At 38.2% G+C, this 26,615-nt stretch overlaps 1 protein-coding gene across 1 annotated transcript in view; it reads right to left on the bottom strand.

Annotated features, from left to right (window-relative positions):
- Positions 1-26,615, bottom strand: part of LOC128686555 (ATP-binding cassette sub-family C member 5) — a 537,407-nt gene that overhangs the window by 437,935 nt on the left and 72,857 nt on the right. Inside the window, exons 5-6 of the mRNA XM_070084337.1 lie at positions 12,997-13,123; positions 12,670-12,815 (exon numbers count right to left, since the gene is read on the bottom strand). Of these exons, the coding sequence (XP_069940438.1) occupies positions 12,670-12,815; positions 12,997-13,123 (273 nt within the window). The remainder of the gene's footprint in view (positions 1-12,669; positions 12,816-12,996; positions 13,124-26,615) is intronic.

Below are 26,615 nucleotides of genomic sequence, written 5' to 3'. Positions count from 1 at the left end.
TCCTTATGTCGTGTGTTAATTAATTCCTCTCAGTCAGTGTTCTCACATGTTAGTGTACCGCATGTACCGCGGGTGTGTGTAGTTTCTGTGTGTCCAGTGAGGTCTGAGCCAGACCTGAATAGCACCACTGCGCTAAGTCACCCGATGTGACCAGTGCGTTTGACAGCTGATGTCAAGTCAGCCCCTGAGCCCGAGCCCTCTTGTACAGAAAGCTCTTATGCTCGTTGCTCACAGATGTTCTGCAGAATCGTACCTGCTACGATTCCCATCGAGATTTGTTTCACTTCACCTCCAGACCTTCAGAGTGCAGTTACATGCAGAGAAACAAGTCTGGGGTCGCTTAGACTAACCTCTGCTGTAACTTCAACTGCCGAGAGAATGACACTCGTCATCCGCAGTAAGCCCTGTCGGCAGGCGTTGTGTCAGCCTCGTATCACAAGCTTCAGTGAGCAGCCTGCACAAAGAAGATGTCACTTTGACTGCTAGCTCTCTCACTCCAGTCTGGTGTATGATGTTACGACTCCCAGATGTTTTGCCCAGTCGCCTCTGCCACGGCTCGCTACACAACTTGCTCCACACTTGCTGGCAGTGACAGCCCAGCGACAGTACCAGTCGAGAAGTGTCCTCCTGAGTCGCTTGCCAGAAGTCCTGCCCAGTTGCCGAGTTTTGTCGACGCCTCACTCGAGGGCACCAGCATGTTGTACCCCAGGTTGAGTGAAAACCTGCAGCAACTCCTACGATGTCTGCTTCACCGTTCCAGAGGAGACCGTACCCTGTTACATCACAGATTAGCCACAGCGATGTCTCCTGTGTTGCAGTATCTCTCCAGACGCAGGAAGGCGTGCAGTGATGCCTATCGACGCTCACTGCCTATGACACGATGTTTAGCACACCCCACATGTTTTTTCTTCCCTCCCTGTAGGAAGTTTTTTGTCCTTGTCCATATGTATATATATGTTTTTTATTTTGTGTTCTGTGCCCTGTTCCTACGAGAAAGAGACCGAGTTTCTTTTACCACCAGTATTGTCGCGTCAGGACGACGCGAGGTAGGTGTCCCGAGCATATGTAGACAGCCTGTACTGTCTGCACAGAGGGCCCATGCTGTCTGCCAGCTTAGTTCATATTTCGTGGCACTAAGGTGCTGCCCTCTAGCCAGGCCTCTCGGTTGGCACGCCAGCCTGCCTGCCCTTGCCTCACTCTCACTCTGGCGACACCCTTCACTCAGTCAAGAACTGTCCACTCCTCTCTCCCTCATGGGCATGGCCCCTCCCAGGCCATGGGCACAACACACAAGCCTGTGTACCCACCACGACTTACCAATAAAGTAAGAAGCCTCCGAAGACGTATCATTTAACCACCCACTTTCAGCTCTACAAAACAAACTCGTTATAGGCACTTGTGCAGGTGAGGTGAAGGTGTTTACTGCTAATGACATCATGGCATTATGGTGGCATGACAAACAAGATGTCACATTGTTGACAACCATTCACCCTAACGAAATGAAAGACAGTGGCAAAGTTAATAGTGAGTAATGAATGTACAGTGGACCCCCGGTTCGCGAAGTCATCGGTATCCGATAAATCTGGTATCCGAAGCATTACATCGCAAAAAATTTGCCTCGGTTCACGTTACAAAACCCGGTATGCGATACGATTTGTACGAGACCTGTCCACGTGTGGCCTGAACTGCCCCGTGTGTGCCAGTGTTTAGAATCCAGCCAGCGTGCGCGCATCTAAGGATACATTCGGTACATTCCATATTATCCATATTATCACTGTTTTTGGTGCTTGTTTCTGCAAAATAAGTTACCATGGGCCCCAAGAAAGCTTCTAGTGCCAACCCATCGAGACCAAGGGTGCTAATGACTATTGAAATGAAGAAAGAGATAATTGCGAAGTATGAAAGTGGAGTGCGTGTGTCGGACCTGGCCAAGTTGTATAGTAAATCCCAATCAACCATCTCTACTATAGTGAGCAGGAAAAGGCAATCAAGGAAGCTGTTCTTGCAAAAAGTGCAACTGTGATTACAAAACAGCGATTCCCGTTCTAAACATTAAAAACTTCGACACTCTCCCCTCCTCCTATCCCATCAATCATCACCAGATCTTCATTAAAGTTAAGTGTTAATTATTCTATTGTGATTATTCTATTGTTATTATTGTTATTGTAATTATTCTATTGCATTAAACTTAATAGTTCATGTGGTAAAAGTTTTTTTTTCATACTTCTGGGTGTCTTGCACGGATTAATTTGATTTCCATTATTTCTTATGGGGAAAATTGATTCGCTTTCAGATAATTTTGCTTTACAATGAGCTCTCAGGAACGGATTAATAACATGAACCGGGGGTCCACTGTATTCAAAAACCAGTAACAGTGATTGATTTTATACAAAACATGCGTTTGGTTGACAAATGTGACATACAGATTGGCTTTGACGATTGTGTTCGTAAGAGTTACAAGTGGTACATGAAACTTTTCTTCTATCTCATGGACATTTCAATGCTCAATGCATACAATATGTACCAAATAAAGACCGGCAACAGACCACCGTACGGTGAGTTTTGTTTATCTGTTGTCAGACAACTTGTAATGAAGTACCAGGTAACAACACCCGCTATACAAAACCATCCTAGAACTCCTTAGGAAATACCCAAGCGTTTGAGGAGGGAAGGTGATCACTTCCTAATACAGCTTCCTGCAACTAAGAAGAAATAGGCTCAGAAGAGATGTGTTGTCTGTGCAAAAACAAAATGACATGAACAAAGACGCAAAGACACTCTGTTTATGTTTGAGGAATGTAAGGTACCTCTGTGCATGATACCTTGTTTTAACCCTTTGAGGGTTTTGGTTGTACTAGTACGTCTTACGCGTAGGGGTTTTTGTCTTACTAGTACGCATAAATTCTAGCGGCCTCAAATCTCACAGGAAAAGGCTGATAAGCCTAGATGTGAGAGAATGGGTCTGTGTGGTGGGTGTGCGCAGTAGGAAAAAAATCTGGGACCCAGTGGTGCATTGTGGGAATGCCATCATAGTACACAATTTCCACCGTGCCCTGTGGTAAGAAGTTCCTCACTCCTCGGCGAATTGGGACACTTTTGTTCCCCAGTGACAGTTCTAATACAGATGGAAGTGACAGTGAAGATGAGTTTCAAGGTTCTGGTGAGGTTTTGACCGAAACTAATGACCATAATATGGGTAATAGTGAGGAAAACCCAGACAACCCACAGCCTTCCACCTCTGGTGCTGGGCCATCTTGTTCACGTTCAGTTGTACCAGAATCAAAGAGGAAACTCCTATTTTCCAAAATCCCAGACTCAGATGTGAGCATTGGTGATGATAGTGATAGTGATTATGAACTACAAGCTCTTCAAACTTGTTCCAAGAATGGAGGATGAGGAGGAGGCAGAGGAGGAGGAGGCAGAGGAGGAGGAGGCAAGAGGAGGAGGAGGCAAGAGGAGGAGGAGGCAAGAGGAGGAGGAGGCAGAGGAGGAGGAGGAGGAAGAAGAGGAGGAGGAGGAGGAGGAAGAAGAGGAGGAGGAGGAGGAGGAGGAAGAAGAAGAGGAGGAGGAGGAAGAAGAAGAGGAGGAGGAGGAAGAAGAAGAATACGTAATGATAACAATAATACATAATAATAATAATACATAATAATAATAATACATAATAATAATAATACATAATAATAATACATAATAATAATAATAGGTAATAATATATGTTCACCCATGACAGTAACAAGATAAGGGGAGATAACATCTGATAAGTGCTGACGTTTGATGAAGGTAAATGAGGGTAGAGCTGATGCCAAAAGATGAGATAAACATCTCCCTCCCTTTGTTTTTGCTGGTATACTAACATTTCTGTCTGTCTATTTGTCTGTCTGTCAAGCTCCCTGTCTATCTGTCTATCCATCTAGCTCTCTGTCTCAGAGACCCACAAGACTGTGTCATCACTTTTACTCACATCTTCAAGCAGAGTATAGCACTTTGTCTGGGTTTCTTGGGTTATCCTAGGTAATTTATACTATGTATACTTGTATTTATGTGTACCTGTGAGACAGAGATAAAAAGACAGATAGAATGAGGGAGAAAGATAATTAGATAGAATGGAGGAAGGGAAGCAGCATCCGACCCCATTGTTTTGACAGGCGGGAGGGGGGAGTGAGTAATGAGACAATATGTCATTTTGACAGCTGCCGACTCCTGGTAATTTACACTATGGAGGAGGAGGAGAAGGAGAAGGAGGAAGAATAGGGGGAAGAGGAAGAAGAGGAGGAGGAGGAAGAGGAAGAGTAGGAGGAAGAGGAATAAGAGGAAGAGGAGGAGGAAGAGGAATAGTAGGAGGAAGATTAGGGGGAAGAGGAGGAAGAGGAAGAAGAGGAGGAGGAGGAGGAAGAGTAGGAGGAAGAGGAAGAATAGGAGGAAGAGGAAGAAGAGGAGGAGGAGGAAGAGGAGGAAGAGGAAGAGTAGGGGGAAGAGGAGGAAGAGTAGGGGGAAGAGGAAGAAGAGGAGGAGGAGGGTGGAACACTAGTACACTGGTACTGGTACACTAACATTTCTGTCTGTCTATTTGTCTGTCTGTCAAGCTCCCTGTCTATCTGTCTATCTGTCTAGCTCTCTGTCTCAGAGAGCCACAAGACTGTGTCATCACTTTTACTCACATCTTCAAGCAGAGTATAGCACTTTGTCTGGGTTTCTTGGGTTATCCTAGGTAATTTATACTATGTATACTTGTACTTATGTGTACCTGTGAGACAGAGATAGACAGACAGATAGCAAGAGACAGACAGATTGAAAGAGATAGAATGAGGGAGAAAGATAAAACACCATTGTGTATGACACCATGTTTCAGAGTTCCACAAGCTGCAGAACTAATAAGAATATGTTCAGTGACTGTATATTGGTATATATATTATAGAACAATAATAATAAACAATGTTTTGTATTGTTTGTTTTTGTAAACAAGTTTTGTAAACAATATAATGATAATTATGTTTGTGTGCTTATTGTGTTGTATACAACGAGTGTATATATGTACATTGCACCTTACTTTGGTCTCATAGGCCACATAAGTTATGTGAAAAAATAAAATAGTGAAAAAAACAACAAACCTTCAAATACAAGTAAACTAAAGTTTACCGGGTGAGCGGCAGTCGCCGCTGTTGCCATACGCAGCTCATTTTCTGCAAACTTCATGCATCCATATCTCCGTAAGTATTGATGGTAAATTTTTTTTGTTTATCCTATAATGTTTAGAAAAAAAAAACTATTTTTTCATAAGAAAAAATAATTTTTTTTTTTTTGAAATTTGGCCGACCCTGAGAACGAGTTTTGGAGAGGGCCTGTCGACCCTCAAAGGGTTAAGGACTTCCACAGACTGCAGCAGTTCTAGAAACATGTCCAGTGACTGTACATATGTAAATATATATAACAGAACATTAGTAATATACAACATTTGTGCATGTTTACTGTTATAAACAATACTGGTAAACAATATTATAATAATAACTTTAGTGCAGTTATTGTGTTCAATACAGTGAGTGTACAGTGGACCCCCGGATAACGATATTTTTTCATTCCAGACGTATGTTCAGGTGCCAGTACTGACCGAATTTGTTCCCATAAGGAATATTGTGAAGTAGATTAGTCCATTTCAGACCCCCAAACATACACGTACAAACGCACTTACATAAATACACTTACATAACTGGTCGCATTGGAAGGTGATCGTTAAGCGGGGGTCCACTGTATATATATACATTATTGGTCTCTCAGGCCACAAATGTTACTAGAAAAGGAAACAAATTAGAAAAGAAAAAAGTGTAAAAAATGTAAAATAAAGAAATGCGATTTTGCGGAAGTCGCTGATGTTGCTGCCAACCAGTCATCTTGGGTCAACTTCACGCCGCTATATCTCAGTAAATACTGATCAGAATTTTTTTTTGTTTTATTACCTTCACACAATTATCTTTAACCCTTTGACTGTCGCAACCCCCAATCCTGCGGTGTCTCCTGGTGTCGCAAAATTTAAAAAAAAAAAAAAACTATTTTTTCTTATGAAATGATAGAGAATCTTTTCCCGATTGTAAAGACACCAAAAAAACGAAATTTGATGGAAAACTGACGGAATTATGCTCTCGCGAAGTTAGCGACCTCGGTGATATTTATAAATCGGCGATTTCGCCCACTTTGAGCCCTATTTTCGGCTAATTCCATTACTCCAGTCACCCAAACTCACAGCTATTTCTTCAGAACTCCATTTTTTCCATCGATTGAATACAAGAAACTGCCCATTTACCGATTTCAACTACCCAATAACATGGTCAGAAATTTGCAATTTGGCCAATTTCACTAAAATTTAAAAATATGACAATTTCAAAATAAGGACCTGAATGAACAATGCAGACATTCCTGGCTCTAAAATAACATTTTCTTTGTTCATCAGTCATGTCTCCAGGCCCCTGTGATATTACTCTTGCTTTTTATTTTGAAATTTTATTCAAACCAGGAGGCCTGGTCACAGACCGGGCCGCGGGGGCGTTGACCCCCGGAACTCTCTCCAGGTAAACTCCAGGTAAACAAAAAATAAAAGATTTACTGTTATGCAGACTACTGCAATACTGTAATAATTGTAAAAATTACATCAACCCATTCATGACTGCATATTAGAATGGCTATTTGGACATTTATTGGACAATGACATCATTTGTTTACTTTTGAACATTGGCAAAAATCAAACATTTCCCATAATTTGTGCTCCATTTCCAGGTTCTTTTTATAGTAAAATTAATCAAAATCACCTCTATTTCTATAATATCGTTTCCATTCTATCAAATGAGACCAAGAAAACGAGAAAACACCCACAAATACTATACAAAAATAGACCACAAAGTCGGCATTTTAATTAAAAAAAACGGTCGGAGTTCTTTTTTTCTCATTATGCACTGCGTGTTCCAGGATTTTTTTTATATGGTGCACACTGACCACACAGACCCATTCTCTCACATGTGGCCTACCAGCTTTCTCCTGCCTGATTTGAAGCCGCAAGAATTTATGAGTATATATACGTCAAACACGGTACCTCATAAACGTATACAGTGGAACCTCAAAAATCGAACTGCTCCCAACATGACCAATTATGTAAGTGTATTTTTGTAAGTGCTTTTATAAGTGCATTTTTGAGGGTCTGAAATGGACTCATCTAATTTACATTATTTCTGATGGGAATAAATTCATTCGGTAAAGGCACTCAAACAGCCTTCTGGACCGAAGAAAGTTCGATATTTGAGGTTCCACTGTATATACGGACGCAACAGTCAAAGGGTTAATTCTGTAAGAAAAATATTTTTTTTTTTTTTTTTTCAAAATTTCTTGGACACTGGGGCACCCATTGAAATTTTGCCTCTGGTCCCTGAAAGGGTTAAGCTCTGTCTATATTGCTTTTCATATTGATGTTTTTTATCAATGGATCTTAGTATGCTGTTAGTTAGCCATGGGCAACCGAGCTGTTTACACCTTTGATATACCTTTGAAAAGTTTTGAGAGTTTCACTACACTCAGAGCGCGTCTGTATGCTAGGCTTGTTCGGTGTTTCCCTGGTCAACCATGCTGTTGCTGCTGGAAGCCGACTGCTGCACATATCCATCACAGCCTGATTGATCTGTCACCTGGTGAAGATACTTGTCCAGTTTCCTCTTGAAGGCTTCTACACTTGTTCCAGCCATGTTTCTCATATCTTTTGGTAAGATGCTGAACAGTCTGGAACCTCAGATGTTATTCATAATCTGTTTTGTTTTGATGGGACAATGTATGTTATATAGTCCAAGTAATTTGTTAAGATATGTCTATCCAATCATTGATACCAATAGCATTGGTGAATTCTGTAGGCCAGTCAACAGTACCTACCTCTGTTGTGAAGTTACTTACTGATGCCTCATCATGGAGTCTAAAAAAGACCTTGTTGTATTCCAGTGGTTGTTTACTAATGTTTATTAGGAGGACGTTGGGGTTGTGGTCAGTAGTACTGTCTGTGATTATCCCTGATTTAAGGTGAGTTAGTATATTAGTCCATACATGATCAATTACACTTGCACTTGTCTCAGTTAGCCTGGTTGGTTTTGTTACAGCTGGTATGAGTAGTGTGTTGTTCATATTACTGATGAAATCAGTTACTGGCTAGTCATCTGCTGGTCATCTGTTGAAGTCTCCAGCTAGGAGAAGGTGGTGCTTGGTCATTTGGTTGTTTGTTATTAGTGTCTTTAATTTATCACTAAAATTTGGGATGTTTGTACATGACATCCAGTAAATGGCACCGATTGTTATACTGGACCCTATTTTGAAATTGGCCTTTCTTGAATTTTGTGTGAAATTCGCCAAATTAATTTCTGATCATTTTATTGGATAGTTCAAATAGATAAATGGGCAGTTTCTTGTACTCAATCAATAGAATAAAAGGAGTTCTAGCAAATTAAAACATCAGCTAACTAGTTTTATTATGTGACCTCTAGGCTCTTAATTCTGCCAATCCATAAAATCATCTTATCTCTCAACATTAACCCTTAACCCTTTCAGGGTCGACAGGCCCTCTCAGAAACTTGTTCTCAGGGTCGGCCAAATTTAAAAAAAAAAAAATTATTTTTTCTCATGAAAAAATAGAGTTTTTTTTCTAAACATTATAGGATAAACAAAAAAATTTTACCATCAATACTTACGGAGATATGGAGGCATGAAGTTTGCAGAAAATGAGCCGCGTATGGCAACAGCGGCGACTGCCGCTCACCCGGTAAACTTTGGTTTACTTGTATTTGAAGGTTTGTTGTTTTTTTCACTATTTTATTTTTTCACATAACTTATGTGGCCTATGAGACCAAAGTAAGGTGCAATGTACATATATACACTCGTTGTATACAACACAATAAGCACACAAACATAATTACCAATATATTGTTTACAAAACTTGTTTACAAAAACAAACAATACAAAACATTGTTTATTATTATTGTTCTATAATATATATACCAATATACAGTCACTGAACATATTCCTATTAGTTCTGCAGCTTGTGGAACTCTGAAACATGGTGTCATACACAATAGTGTTTCAACTTTCTCCCTCATTCTATCTCTCTCTTTCTATCTGTCTGTCTATCTCTGTCTCACAGGTACACATAAATACAAGTATACATAGTATAAATTACCAAGGATAACCCAAGAAATCCAGACAAAGTGCTATACTCTGCTTGAAGATGTGAGTAAACCTGATGACGCAGTCTTGTGGCTTCTCCTCTTCTTCCTCTTCCTCCTCTTCCCCCTACTCTTCCTCCTCCTCCTCCTCTTCTTTTTCCTCTTCCTCCTACTCTTCCTCTTCCTCTTCTTACTCTTCCTCTTCCTCCTCCTCCTCCTCTTGCTCCTCCTCTTCTTCCTCTTCCTCCTCTTCCCCCTACTCTTCCTCATACTCTTCCTCTTCCTCTTCCTCCTCTTCCTCCTACTCTTCCTCTTCCTCCTCCTCCTCCTCTTCCTCCTCCTCCTCTTCTTCCTCTTCCTCCTACTCTTCCTCCTCCTCTTCCTCCTCCTCCTCCTCTTCTTCCTTTTCCTCCTCTTCCCCCTAATCTTCCTCCTACTACTCCTCTTCCTCTTCCTCCTCCTCCTCTTCCTCTTCTTCCTCTTCCTCCTACTCTTCCTCTTCCTCTTCCTCCTCCTCCTCCTCTTCCTCCTCCTCCTCTTCTTCCTCTTCCTCCTACTCTTCCTCCTCCTCTTCCTCCTCCTCCTCCTCTTCTTCCTCTTCCTCCTCTTCCCCCTAATCTTCCTCCTACTATTCCTCTTCCTCTTATTCCTCTTCCTCCTACTCTTCCTCTTCCTCCTCCTCCTCCTCCTCTTCTTCCTCTTCCCCCTACTCTTCCTCTTCCTCCTTCTCCTTCTCCTCCTCCTCCTCCTCCTCCATAGTGTAAATTACCAGGAGTCGGCAGCTGTCAAAGTGACATATTGTCTCATTACTCACTCCCCCTCGCGCCTGTCAAAACAATGGGGTCGGATGCTGCTTCCCCTCCTCCATTCTATCTAATTATCTTTCTCCCTCATTCTATCTCTTTCTATCTGTCTGTCTATCTCTGTCTCACAGGTACACATAAATACAAGTATACATAGTATAAATTACCTAGGATAACCCAAGAAATCCAGACAAAGTGCTATACTCTGCTTGAAGATGTGAGTAAAAGTGATGACGCAGTCTTGTGGCTCTCTGAGACAGAGAGCTAGACGGATAGACAGATAGACAGGGAGCTTGACAGACAGGCAAATAGACAGACAGAAATGTTAGTATACCAGCAAAAACAAAGGGAGGGCGATGTTCTTCTAATCTTTTGGTATCAGCTCCACCCTCATTTACCCTCATCAAACGTCAGCACTTATCAGATGTTATCTCCCCTTATCTTGTTACTGTCATGGGTGAACATTTATTATTACATATTATTATTATTATTACATATTATTATTATTATTATGTATTATTATTATGTATTATTATTATTATTATTATTATTATTATTATGTATTATTGTTATTATTACGTATTCTTCTTCTTCTTCCTCCTCCTCTTCTTCCTCCTCCTCCTCCTCCTCCTCCTCCTCTGCCTCCTCCTCCTCTGCCTCCTCCTCCTCTGCCTCCTCCTCCATTCTTGGAACAAGTTTGAAGAGCTTGTAGTTCATAATCACTATCACTATCATCACCAATGCTCACATCTGAGTCTGGGATTTGGGAAAATAGGAGTTTCCTCTTTGATTCTGGTACAACTGAATGTGAACAAGAGGGCCCAGCACCAGAGGTGGAAGGCTGTGGGTTGTCTGGGTTTTCCTCACTATTACCCATATTATGGTCATTAGTTTTGGTCAAAACCTCACCAGAACCTTGAAACTCATCTTCATTGTCACTTCCATCTGTATTAGAACTGTCACTGGGGAACAAAAGTGTCCCAGTTCGCCGAGGAGTGAGGAACTTCTTACCGCGAGGCACAGTGGACATTATGTACTATGATGGCATTCCCACAATGCACCACTGGGTCCCAGATTTTTTTCCTACTGTGCGCACCCACCACACAGACCCATTCTCTCACATCTAGGCTTATCAGCCTTTTCCTGCGAGATTTGACAGCGCTAGAATTTATGCGTACTAGTACGTCAAAAACCCCTGCGCGTAAGACGTACTAGTATGGCCGAAACCCTCAAAGGGTTAAACTGTCCAAACGTAGATCTATGTTTGCACGGGTAGTGCTCCGAATGTAGATTTACGTGTTTTTTTACATAAGAAACAATGTAAAATCGAGTGTAGAGCTATGTTTGGACAGTTTAACCCTTAAACTGTCCAAACGTAGATCTACATTTTTTCAACATTTGAAAGTATGTAAAAAAAGTAGATCTTTTTTCTTTTTACATTTGAAAACATGTAAAAAAAACTTAGATCTACGCTTTTTTTTTTTTTTTTATACAGTGGACCCCCGCTTAATGATCACCTCCCAATGCGACCAAGTATGTAAGTGTATTTATGTAAGTGTATTTATGTAAGTGCATTTGTACGTGTATGTTTGGGGGTCTGAAATGGACTAATCTACTTCACAATATTCCTTATGGGAACAAATTCGGTCAGTACTGGCACCTGAACATACTTCTGGAATGAAAAAATATCGTTAACTGGGGGTCCACTGTATTTGAAAATATGTAAAAAAAAGTAGATCTACTTTTGGAGCATTACGCATATGAATGTAGATCTGCTTGGACAGTTTAAGGGTTAAGGGTTAACCAAATCAGCCAAAACATCTGCTAATTAGTTTTATTATGTGACCTCTTGGCTTTTAATTCTGCCAATCCATAAAATATTATCAACTGCACCATTACTTGTAAGATAGATTTTGTGTGCAATTTCAAGATTATTTTACCGAACCTTACTCCACCAAACTACCTCTCATTTGTACTAAGTTTAAATAAGATTGTAAAACAGTTAACCACTACTTCTTGTCTACTTTTAAGTATAGTTACTATGTAAAGTAAAAGGACACTATGTACTATTATCTTATCTAGTTTTAATTAAGTACTATGTATTAGGATTAGTCTGCCTAAAATGCCTCGGCATGATAGTGGCTATCTTTGTATTTAGCAAATCAAAATTGTAATTACACATTGTAACCTTTACAAATAAATAAACTTTACTTTACTTTACAGTTTGGTCAACTGAAACAATGGAATTGGCCAAAAATGGGGCTCAAAATCAGCAAAGTTGTCGATCCGTAAATATCGCCGAGACTTCTAACTTCGCGATAGCATAATTCCATAAGTTTTCCATTAAATTTTGTACTTTTGGTTCATTACCTTCACAAGATGCACAGCAAGGGCTCAAGAGATGTTTACAGTATGCACGTTAGTCGCTATACTGACTGAGACCCACACTGTGAACTCTGTCTGGTGATCACGTAATCTGAGGATTGTCAGTTGACAACCAAGACCACGTATGAAAACCAAATCGAACAAATCGGTTCAAAGTGATTTGTTTGACAACTAGACCATTCAACAACCAAGGTTCCACTGTATTTGGAATTTTACTGGCTAGAATTGATCCTATGGTTGAGAAATCATTTATCTTGTTAGCTGTATGTGTTATAATGAGCAGTGTACAGAGGCATACTTACTGATCACTGTCCTGGTGCACAGTGCTCATGTGTGTCGTGTAGAGAGCAGCATAGTCACCATTATCTTTCATAAGCTGGCTGTGTGTACCCTGCTCCACCACCCGGCCATCACGCACATACATTATACGGTCACACTCAGCTGCATACTGAAAATATGGCAATAAATCAACAAAACTGGTCAATAATCCTGCTATATTATGTTCTGATATAATAAAACATTCTAAGCATATATACTGCCAATTTATGGACTGCAGTTCAAGCCACTTGTTCATCCTTCTGTTTATTCATTGATAGTTGTTTATTTCAACTTAATCTGAGTTTATGTACCTGAAGTTGATGAGTGACAAACACTACAGTCTTGTCCTTCAGTGCTGCCTTCATCACCCACTGGAAGATGTGGTTACCAACATGACTATCAACAGCACTCATAGCATCATCAAGCAAGTACACATCCCTGTAATATACAGTGGAACCTTGACTTACAAGTTTAATCCGTTCCAGGAACTAGCTCGTAACTCAATTTACTCATATATCAAATTAATTTTCCTCATTTAAATTAATTGAAAAGCCATTACTTCGTTCCTGCACTCTGGAGAGACGAGAAAAAATATTTTATTATGATTCTATTATCAACTGTACGGCTTATTTATCTATCACAATTCATATAACACAATAAACAATAAAATTAGCACAGAAACATGATATATACTCTAGAATGAATACAATAGGCCATAATATGGTGGCAGAGGCAGTGGCAGCAGCAGAAGCATCTGCCATTTCTGTCCCAATTTGACTACAGTATCTTCCCATGTTCTTACTGTAAGAGAAAACAGAGTATTTTTGAGGCTAACTGCAGTAGATCACTAGGACCCATGGTTAGAAAAAAGAAATTTGGCCAAATGACTAAAAAATGCAAACAAGCAGGAGAGAACTGCCCCCACGGATGTAAACATGTTTACTGCTTACCAGCTGTGCCAACTAGCAAAAGCAATCTGAATTATTATTATGTACGTATTATGCATTATTATTATTATTTTTATTACAGTGGACCCCCACCTTGTGATATTATTCCATTCCTGAGAGCTCATTGTAATCCAAAATTATCATTAGCCGAATTAATTTTCCCCATAAGAAATAATGGAAATCAAATTAATCCATTCATGACACCCCAATGTATGAAAAACAAATTTTTTTTACCACATGAAATATTAATTTTAATACACACAAACTGAAGAAGACATGCACAATTACTACTCTACTAAGAATAGAATACATGACACTTACCTTTATTGAAGATCTAGTGATGATTGATGGGATGGGAGGAGGGGAGAGTGTGGAAGTTACTGTTTAGAAGGGGAATTCCTTTCCATTAGGACTTGAGGTAGCAAGTCCTTTTCTGGGGTTACTTCCCTTCTTTTTTTAATGCCACTAGAACCAGCTTGAGAGCCACTGGACCTCTGTCGCACAACAAATCTGTTCACAGAGCTCTGTACCTTCCGTTCCTTTAAGACTTTCCTAAAATGGGCCATAACATTGTCATTGTACAGGTTGCCAACACGGCTTTCAGTAACTGCGTCAGGGTGAATTTCATCCATAAAGGTTTGCAGTTCAACCCACTTTGCACACATTTCCTTAATCTCTTTTTTGAATTCTATACTAATTCTCGCCCTTTTTACCACAGGGATGGCACTAGAAGCTTTCTTGGGGTCCATGGTGACTTATTTTGCAGTTACAAGCACTAAAAACACTGGGATAATGTGAAATGTACCGAATGTATGCATAGATGCGACCGCACTGGCTGGCTTGTAAACACTGGCACTGAGGCCACACGTGGGACACGTCCCGGACGAATCACGTAAGGCAAGGCAAAATATTTGCGTTCAAATGCTTCATATGGCAGATTTAACGTAAAGCGATGCTACACAAATAACCTGCACACAAAATAGAGAAGCTTACAACGACGTTTCGGTCCGAATTGGACCATTTACAAAGTCAAACTAACCAGAAGTGGGGCAGGACATGATGCGTTCGTAAGGCGGGGGTCCACTGTATTATTATTATTATTATTAATTTAGGGAATTGAAGCTCTATCATTATTATAATATTATTTATTATTATTAATTTAGCGAACTGAAGCTCCATTGTTATAATAATAATCATAATAATAATAATAATAATAATAATAATAATAATAATAATAATAATAATAATAATAATAATAATAGCAGTAGTATTATATTATTATTACAGGTCCTCCATCACAAATCCGGCATCATTGGGACCTGTAGTGTGCCGGATTACTGAGTTTGCCGGATTACAGAGTGGTTAAGTTAGAATACACTTAATAAAATTAACCAACTTGACTTACACAAAGTTCATTGAACATCAGCAAAAATTGAACATTTCCGCTAACATGAGCTCAATTTCAAAACACTTTTCATCATGAAAGCAATCAAGATCATATCTAATTCTATAATATATCTTCCATTCTATCAAATGAGACCAAAACAATGAGAATACAACCATAAAAATCATACGAAAATATACCACAAAGAGGCGGCTAATGGCTGAGAAGTGAACTCCCTTATTTATCGTCCGTCTTTTTTATTTTTGGTGTACATTAAGAAGCATCTTTCCATCATACATTGCCCAAGTTTCAATGATATAGCCCAACAAACAACTGAGAAAAAAACAATATTTACCAAAAATCATGGCAAGCCTAAGCCAGGTACTGGAAATAAGTCACTTTGTCTGACTTTTTGGGGTTATCCTAGGTTCTCTATACATACGCTGCTATATATGATCTATGTAACTGTATTTGTGTATAGTGCTTGAATGAACTTACTTACTTCTAGTCTGTCAACTGAGTACAAGAAACCACCCATTCACCTATTTCAACTACCCAATAAAGTGGTCAGAAACTGGCAATTTTGCCAATTTCACAGATGCCAATTTCAAAATAGGGTCCAGAATAGACAATGCAGACATTCCTGGCACTAAAATAACATTTTCTCTGTTCATTAGTCATGGCTCCAGGCCCCTCTTATATTACTCTTGCTTACCATTTGGAATTTTTATTCACACAAAAAAAATAGAAGATTTACTGTTATGCAGACTACTGCATTATTGTAATACAGTGGTCCCTCATTTTTTGTAATTAATCCGTTCCTGGAGGTGCTACTATTATCGAAATCTACGATTTTTTAATCAATTTTCCCCATAAGAAATAATGTAAATACAATTAACCCTTTATCTAAATATAATTAACCCTTTCAGGGTCTGTCCCATAGATCTACGGCTTTACGTTCAGGGTCCAAACCGTAGATCTATGCCAAAATTCTAGCGGCGCCAAATTTAGCACGAGAAGGCTGGTAGGCCTACATCTGAGAGAATGAGTCTGGGTGGTCAGTGTGCACACCATAGAAAAAATCTGGACGCTCGCATGGCATTGTGAGAACACCGGCAAAGTAGCTTTGTTCATAGTGCCTGGCGGCACTCTCTGGGCGAATTCTGACTCTCCTCTTCACAACTTACAGTTCTAAGACTGATGGAAGTGGAGCTGAAGACGAATTCTATGGTTTTGAACCATAGGGTACCATTGTGCCATATGGTACAATGGTACCATATGGTACAATGGTGCCATGTCATACAATGGTATCATATGGTACAATGGTATATGGTACAATGGTATCATATGGTGCAATGGTATCATATGGTACAATGGTACCATATGGTACAATGTACCATATAGTACATTGTACCATATGGTACCCTGTAACATATACTGTGTACCATATGGTCAATAGGTGTTGTTGGCATGAGACACCAGCCAAGACTGAGTGAGTGGTGATGCAAGCTAGCAACTGACTCCACAGTTTCCGAGACAAAGTGCTTTGTCATCCACCTCAAGGTACACGTCAAGTTCCTGTACACTTGTAAATATATAATAGAACATTACTAATATACAACATTTTTGCATATTTTTGTTATAAACAATTATTGTAAACAAAATAATAATGAAAATATTAGTGTTTATTGTGTTGAATACAACAGTACCATATGGTACAATGAACGATATGGTATCATTGTACTGTATGGTACAATGTACCATATGGTACCATTGCATCATATGGTACCATATGGTACCATTACACCATATGGTACCATAAGGTACCATTGCACCAGATGGTACCATTGTATATGGTACCATTGTACCAAATGGTGCCATTGTACCATATGGTATCACTGTATCATATGGTACCAATGTATCATGGTACCATTGTATCATGTGCCATTGTGCCATATTGTACCATATGGTACCATTGTATCATATGGTGCCATTGTACCATATGGTACAATTGCACCCTATGGCACCATTGTACCATATGGTACTGTTGTATTCAACACAATAACCGCAGTAATATTTTCATCATTTTGTTTACAATAAACTTTTGTAAGCAATATAACGATAAACAAATTAGTGCAGTTATTGCGTGGAATACAATGAGTGTACACTTATACATTATACTGGTCTCACAGGCCACAAATGTTATTAGAAAAAGAAAAAAAATAGAAAAGAAAAGAAAAAAGTATAAAAACGTAAAATAAAAAAATGGGATTTTGCGGAAGTCACTGATGTTGCCGCCACCCAGTCATTTTGGGTCAACTTCTTGCCGCTGTATCTCGGTAAGTACTGATCAAAAATTTTTGCTTTTTGTCTTATTACCTTCACAAAAATATACTCTTTAATTCTGAAAGAAAAAATAATTTTTTTTTTCAAAATTTCTTGGACACTGGAGCACCACTTCAGATTTTGGCCTTGGACCCTGAAGGGGTTAATAGACCTATTGTATAACATAAACTCTGATAAATTTCTTTAGTATTAAGTAGTCAGTAAGACATTAAATAAAGTCTGCCCATTGCCTATACTCTAACTAACCCATCTATCCTCCAATAGTTGTTTATATCATGTAAATAAATAAATAAATAAATAAATAAATAAATAAATAAATAAATATAGTTTATTTCTTTGTAAAGGTTACAATGTGTAATTACAATTTTGATTTGCTAAGTACAAAGATAGCCACTATCATGCCGAGGCATTTTGGGCAAACTAATCCTAATACATAGTAACTAATTAAAACTAGATAAGATAATAGTACAGTAGGGCCCCGCTTTACGGCATTTCGCTTTATGGCATTCCGCTAATACGGTCATTTCAAATAATGACCAAAACTCGCTTTACGGCTCCCCCACCTGACTTTCTAATACGGTCACCGCGCCCCACCCGGTTTGTTTACATTCTCTGTGAGATCCTTAAGCACTAAGTCTCTCCATTTTGTCTGGAAATTCCAAAATTTCACGTGTTTTTAAAAGCTATTTCATATTTTATATATACACCTACCATCTGACTTACGACTTGCTCGACATAAGACGACTCGACTTACGACTGTGTTTTTTATGCCAAATTTCTGGGAAATAAACAAGTGTTAGTGTTGTACACAGTGTTTATCCTAAACCTTACAGTATAAAATACAGTACTAACAGCATATAACATAAAGTAAAACATGAAATACCAAAATAAAACAACAAAATAAAGTCATTACAAAAATGTTATGTTGAAATTCAGTAGTAAAGTTCAACTTACGTCCATTTCGACTTACGACCGGTTTCTTGGAACCGAACTCAGTCGTAAGTCGGATGGTAGGTGTACTCTGATAATTATACTTATGTATACCTATACCTAAATAAACTTACACACTGTGCTGACATGCAGGTACACATTAAAATCAGTAAGAGTGTCTTATGTCTTGAGACATCATATTAGTAATGATAATAATAATCGAGTCTCATTAAATGTCATATATTACGTTAATATACACATTTTCATTAATCCATCTAAGATATTTTTTCAAAATTATATAATAAACACGATGCATAACATATAAAGATGATAAATACACCCCACAGAAGAATAAATAAACATAAATATGAGATGTGGTAGCCAGATGACTTGTACAAGCGATGCCATATTAGAAATAATAATAATAATAATAATCACCGAGTCTCATTAAATGTCGTATGTTACGTTAATATAGACATTTTCATTAATCCATCCATGATATTTATTTCAAAATTATATAATAAACACAATACATAACATATAAAGATGATAAATACACACCACAGAAGAATAAATAAACATAAATATGAGATGTGGTAGCCAGATAACTTGTACAAGTGAAGGCAAGAATAACATTTTCTCTAGTCTAACATAAGGTCAAAAAAATTGTATTATGAAAATAGATTACATAACATCAAATGTGATATGAAAAAAACCTGGAAAACTCTATATGAAATTCTTGGAACTAAAAGGTTATCCAAAAACAAAGCAATCAAACTAACAAAATCAGATGAACCCCTACTCAATCCAACCGAAACAGCAAACAGACTTAATGTTTTCTTCTCCACCATAGGAAAAATCTAGCAAACAAAATACCAAGCACAAACTCCCGTCCATCAGACTACCTCACAGGAACCTACCCAAATACGCTATTCCTAGCTCCAACCAACCCCACTGAAGTTATGCTAATCATAAACACCCTTAAAAACAAGGCAGGAGACATAAGCAACTTGCCTGCTTTTATGTACAAAAAAGCTTCTCAAGTATTATCACCAATTATTGCAACACTCTTTAACAAATCCATTGAATCCTCTACCTTCCCAACAATCCTCAAAATAGCGAGGGTCACTCCGATCCAAAAAGGAGGTGACCAAGCTGACTTGAATAACTATAGACCAATATCTAACTTACCACTGCTCGCTAAAATCTTTAAAAAATTAATTCATAGACGGATCTATTCCTACCTCAATGTCAGTTTGGATTCAGGAATAATAAAAGCACAAATGACACTATCATACACATGCTAGAACTAATATATACTGCACTTGAAAAGAAAGAAGTCCCGCTGGGCATTTTCATTGATTTACGTAAAGCTTTCGATACAGTCGACCATGAACTACTGTACTCCAAATTAATGCATCACAGTTACTCAAACCCATATTATTTGCAGATGACACTACATATGTATTTTCCCACCCAAACGCAGTCATACTAGCAAACACAGTCAATGCTGAATTACAGAAAATATCTGCCTGGATGATGACTAACAAACTTACCCTGAACACTGATAAAACCTATTTCATTCAGTTTGGAAACAAAGCTGCAAATGATCCAATTAACATTATGCTAAATGGATCATCAGTCACAAGACTCACAGAGGGAAAATTCCTAGGTATCCACCTTGACAGTAGCCTTAAGTTTCGGACACACATACAACAAATCACCAAGAAAATCTCCAAGACAGTAGGCATATTATGAAAGATAAGGTACTACGTTCCACAATAAGCTCTCTTGGCACTGTACCATTCACTCATATACCCTTATCTTACATATGGAATTTGTGCATGGGGATCAACAACATCCAATCACCTAAAACCCCTAATAACCCAGCAAAAGGCTGCAGTAAGAATGATAACAAATTCCCACTCCCGCCATCATACTCCACCAATTATCAAAAGTCTGAATCTGCTAACCATTAAGAACATCCATTCTTAATTATGTGCCTACTACATACACAGACCAATACACGAAAATATAAACCCCACACTCAAACTTTTGCTCACCAACCTAAACAGGACACATGACCACAACACAAGACACAGATCTCTTTTTGATATACCTTGTGTCCATATCACACTGTGTAAAAACTCTATGCACATAAAGGGCCCCAAAATATGGAATTCATTACCAGAAGATATTAAAGTAACCCGGTCTGAAAATCAATTTAAGACTCTTCTCAAAAGCCACTTAATCACCCTAGACTAAATGCTAAATACTCAGTACACACTTACTCACCTATGTACTCCCACATCATAAATGAAACAATCACATTGAACCTTTTATCCATTGTTGACAGGAATATAATTGAATCATTGTTTTTCACAAAAGCATTTTAGAATAAAAATACGTATATCTTTGTATTATACAAATTTTGATTCATTTATAATTAATATTCTACTGTACAACTATGAAATAATTACTTTCCTACTGTACAACTATGTTATACTATTCCTTAGTATTAACCCTTTCAGGGTCCAAGGCCCAAATCTGGAGTCACGCACCAGTGTCCAAGAATTTTCAAAAAAAAAATTTGTTATTTTTTCTTATGAAATCGTAGAGAATCTTTTTGTGAAGGTAATAAAACAAAAAGTACGAAATTTGGTGGAAAATTGACGAAATTATGCTCTCGCGAATTTTGATGTGTCAGCGATATTTACAAATCGGCGATTTTGCCGACTTTGACTCCCATTTTAGGCCAATTACATTATTCCAATCAACCAAATTCTTCGCTATTTCACTAGAAGTACTTCTATTCTATCGATTGAGCACAAGAAATCGCCAAGTCAACTGTTTCAACTACAAAATAAAGTGATCGGAAATTGTTAATTTGGCCAATTTAACACAAAGTTCAAAATATTCCAATTTCAAAATAGGGTCCAGAATGAACAATGTAGGCATTCCTGGCACTAAACTAACATTTCCTCTGTTCATTAGTTATGTTTTGAGGCTTTACAAATAAATTCCATTTTGATTTTTTATTCACATAATGAATTTTTATTCACACCAAAAAATAGAAGATTTACTCTTATGCAATACTGTAATAATTGTATAAATATCATCACCATATTTGTGAATGTATATTAGACCCACCAGCTGACGTGTATTAGACGTGTGAGGTCGTTTGTTTAATCTTGAATATCGGCAAAAATTTAACATTTCCGCTACTTTGAGCTCAGTTTCAAGCCATTTCCAATGCTAAAACCAATCAAAATCATCTCTATTTCTGTAATATGTCTTCCATTCTATCAATTGAGACCAAGAAAACGCAAATACAACTATAAAAAACATACGAAAAAACACTGCAAAGTTGCTGTTTTAATCGAAAAATCATGATTTCATTTTTTTTCTCTCATTATACACAGTGTGCTGCAGGATCTGTTTTATGTGGTGCACACATACCACATAGATGTATTCTCTCATATCTAGGCCCAAATGTACCACTCACAGTTTATCAGAGTGAGCTGAGCTCATGGCGTAGATCTACGGTTTGGACCCTGAACGTAAAGCCGTAGATCTACGGGACGGACCCTGAAAGGGTTAAGTAGACTGTAAGCCAATAATGTTAAGTTGGCCCATAATGCCAAGGCATAATAGAGGCTCTCTTTGCATTGCAACCCACTATTGTATATACACAATCTCAATGTACTGTTTGCAAAGACATTAAATAAATAAATAAATAAATAAATAAATAAATAAATAAATAAATAAATAAATAAATAAATAAATAAGATTAAATGTGTTACTGGGGGTAACTGTAGAAAATTATTTCTTTCGTATGTATGTAAGTTTATTCAGGTATACACAAATACAGTTACATAGATTATCATACATAACATCATATGTGTAGAGAACCCAGGATAACCCAAAAAAAGTCAGACAGAGTGACTTATTTCCATTACCTTCACTCAGAGTGTCATTTCTTCTCAAAATGATGTTACATGAGAATGGGAGTGTTCTTCTTTATTTATTCTACTGTATCAATGTAGAGACAACTTGTACACATTGTAACTTGTACACAAACCAGACGTGTACACTTTGTTTGTTTACAAAACTTACCTTCGGCTGATTTGTTTACATAACTCAGCGCCTGTCCTCTCATGCACTCCTTCTTTCTTTCTCTCATTTATTTATTTTATCTCATATACTTACTCCTGACCCTACATTAAGACTACAAATATTTTAACCCTTAAACGGTCCAAACAGATCGACGCTCAAATTCGTAGTGCTACAAAAGTAGATCTACTTTTTTTTACATATTTTCAAATATAACAAAAAAATATGTAGATAAAAGTTTTTTTTTACACGTTTTCAGATGTAAAACAAAAAAGATCTACATTTTTTACATACTTTCAGATGTTGAAAAAACGTATATATACGTTTGGACCATTTAAGGGTTAAGGTAAGTAATGAGGGAACTGTATATACATTTTATCAGTCTGGGATGCTTATATATTATAGAATAGTATGTGTGGGTGGGTTGGCCTGGTATGGTAGCCCGGCTGGCTACCATACATACCACACTTGATTTTTTACAATAAATACTACTTGTCTCGCCCTAGATTAAGACTACAAATATTTTAAGGTAAGTAATGAGTAAACTGTGTATGCATTTTATCGCTCTGGGATGCTTAAATGTAATAGAATATTATGTGGCCTGGTATGGTAGCCCGGCTGACTACCATAGATACCACACTTGATTTCTTACAATAAATACTACTTGTCTCACCCTAGATTAAGACTATAAATGTTTTAAGGTAAATAATGAGTGCACTATGTGTGTACTGTACTTTTTTATTGTTTTTTGATGCCTAGTTCTATTGCTAACTTAATATATGTTAGTGTAAACTTGTTATCTAGTATTCGTATGCATTTATAAGTGGAAAAAAAGGGTGTTCCACTTTATGGTGATTTCCGCTTTACGGCGGTAGCCTGGAACCTAACCTGCCGTATAAGTGGGGCCCTACTGTACATAGTAACTGTACTTAAAACTAAACAAGGAATAGTGGTTAGCTGTTTCATAATCTTATTTGAACTCAGTACAAAATCTAATTTACAAGTAATGGTGCAGGTGGTAATATTTTATGGAATGGCAGAATTAAAAGCCAGGTCACATGATAAGACTAATTAGCAGGTGTTTTGGCAGATTTCGTTAATATTGAGAAACAAGATAATTTTATGGATTGGCAGAATTAAGAGCCTAGAGGTCACATAATAAAACAAGTTAGCAGATGTTCGGTTGATTTGGTTAATATTGTGAGATAAGATGATTTTTTAGATAAGTCCTAAATTTATAAGCTGTCAGGGGATCCTTGACCTGTTCTGGTAGTGAGTTCCAGATCTTCGGGCCTTTTATGTGCATAGTGCGAGTCTGACTCGAGGGACGTTCAAAAGTGCCTTATGCCTTGTATTGTGCCTGTGCATTCTGGTGTAACTGTCGAGGAGTAGTCTTAGGGGAAGGTTTACAGTGGAGTTTAATGTTCTGTATACGTAGTAGGCACAATAGTAAGAGTGTATGTCTTGTATATTTAGCAAGTTGAGTTTTTTGAAAAGTGGTGGGGTGTGCTGTCTAGCACAGGAGCTGGTTATCACCCGCACAGCAGCTTTTTGTTGGATTATTAAGGGACTAAGGTGGTTGGCTGTGGTTGAGCCCCAGGCACAGATACCATAGGTGAGGTAAGGACATATTAGAGAGTGGTACAAGGTAAGGAGAGTCGTTTGTGGTACATAGTATCGTATCTTGGAAAGGATTCCTACTGATTTGGAAATTTTCTTGGCTATGTGATGGGTATGGGACTGAAATTTAAGATTACAGTCAAGGAGAAGACCTAGAAATTTGCCCTCCATTTGTCTTGATATAGAGAAACCATTTAACAGTATGTTGAGTTAGATATTTGAGGCACTGTTGCCAAACAGCATAAAGTATACATGTACTTTGTCTATGTTGAGAGTGAGTTTGTTGGTCATCATCCAAGCATATATCTTTAGCAGTTCATTGTCTACAGTGTTTCCAAGAACAGCTGGGTCTGAATGGGAGTAGACATATGTAGTGTCATGTGCGAATAGAACTGGTTCAGGAGTTGGGATTATTATTATTATAATCAAGGGGGAAGCGCTAAACCAGTAGGATTATACAGCGCCTGAGGGGGGGATGTGAAAGGTATTCAAGTTTAATTCAGGGAACTGGAGAACAGACCCAATTCCCTAGATCAAGAGCCCCTCATCAATATCAAGGAACCTTCCTTGAGGGTTAGGAGTTGGGATGCATTGGGGAGATCATTGGTGTAGATGAGAAAGAGGAGTGGGCCTAGGACACTACCCTGGGGTACTCCTACAGCTACAGGTTGAAAAGCAGAGTTGACTCCATTTGCATGTACATACTGGTGTCTGTCATTAAGCTAGGATTTTAGGTAGTCAAGAGAATGTCCTCTTAAGCCATAATGACTCAGTTTGAGGTGCAGGAGATTGTGTCAACTGTGTCAAACACTTTTTGTAGGTCAATAAAGAGCCCCAGAGGATATTCATTTTTATCGAGAGCTGTGTATATTAGGTCAAGCATTTGTATAATAGAGTCATTCGTACTTTTTTTTTGGTCTAACCCCAAACTGGCAGGGGTTAATTATGTTGTTGGATGTAAGGTAGGAGTAAAGTCGCATGTGAATTATTTTTTCAAATATCTTGGAGAGTAAGGGCAAGTTTGATATGGGTCTGTAGTTGTTCAAATAAGTTGGATCTCCTCTTTTGTGGATCGGGGTGACCCTTGCTGTCTTGAGTGTAGATGGGAAGGTTGAGGATGCTATAGATTTCTTAAACATTGTTGCAATAATGGGTGACAGTTCTGGTGCAGCTTTTTTATATATGAATGGCGGCAAGTTATCTAGATCACCTGATTTGTTCTTTAATGATTTAATGATGAGTGAGGCTTTAGTGGGATTAGTTGGAGCTAGAAATAGAGTATTTGGATAGGTGTCAGTGAGGTACTCGCTCGGCTGGGCATTTGAGCTAGGAATTTGACTTGCTAGCTTTGATCCTACAGCAGATAAGAAGACATAAAATTTGTTGGCCATGTCTATAGGTTGCATGTGAGGTTCATCTGTTTCAGTTAAGTTTATCTCTCTATTTCCAGTCAAAATGGCTAAATTTTGGAAAAAAGGAAACAGTATCAATAGTAATAATGGTAATAAAATTATGTTAAGCCTGAGGCATTACATATAAAAACACATGTTAATGTTTCATTCTACAGTTATTTATCAGTGACATAGCTGACTGCCAGGTTTGCCACTCAGCTGCATCAGTTAAAATGTGCTACATTTATGTGAAAAATTGAGAAGAAACATGCCAGTATAGAAGTATTTATTCTAGATCTGCTAAATCCCAATCCTGAATTTAAAAGGTTCATCCAGAACTGTTTGCATGATGTTCTTTGTAGAGTTAACTTTAATGGTCAAGTACTCATACTGATCAATGTTCAGCAATGAACAAAAACATATTTCCCACTGTTGTTCTTACATCATTGCTTAGGTTTTCAAATTAGTATGTGAGTTTATTTAGGTACAGGTACACAAATACAGTTACATAAATTATCATACATAGTAACATGTGTTCTCCATGGGGAAGTGGAACAGAATTCTTCCTCCCAAAGTCATGGGTGTCATAAGAGGCAACTAAAATGCCAGGAGCAAGATGCTAGTAACCCCTTCTCCTGTATATATTATTAAATTTAAAAGAAAAACTTTTTTTTTTTTTTTTTTTTCCCTGCCTCGGTGATATACAGCCAGTTTACTGAAAGAAGAAGAGGAGTAATGTGCATGTAAATTACCTAGGATAACCCCAAAATAAGTCAGATAATTTACTTACTTCCATTGGTGGTCCTTGATTTCCATTGTTCGTCTTTGCGTACTGAATGGCTCTTCAGTTTTTTTATGCTTGGCAGTATTTTTGCCTTTCAGTATCACTCAATTTAGCAGCAACTGAACATCTGCAGAATACTATCACTGATATGAGTCACATACAATACACGAGCTGGACCTGACTAGCCATGTTCTCTTTCTACTCACTGTCTCAATGCGTGCAAGTGACTGTGGCTACAGCTAGGACTGCATATTGATTTATGACTACTATTTCTGTGCATTTTAAAAATACACCTACCATCTGACTTACGACCTGCTCGACATACGTCCACTCGACTTACGACCGTGCGTCTGGCAGCTGGGCTGGGCCGGCTGATGCACACCGCTGTACAATATTTGGCAATACTCGCGGCGGC

The sequence above is a fragment of the Cherax quadricarinatus genome, chromosome 12 (genome assembly GCF_038502225.1).
Source record: "Cherax quadricarinatus isolate ZL_2023a chromosome 12, ASM3850222v1, whole genome shotgun sequence".
Classification (NCBI taxonomy): Eukaryota; Metazoa; Arthropoda; class Malacostraca; order Decapoda; family Parastacidae; genus Cherax; species Cherax quadricarinatus.
Note: the sequence above shows the minus strand (reverse complement) of the source record. Positions and strands in the feature narration are given on the sequence as shown.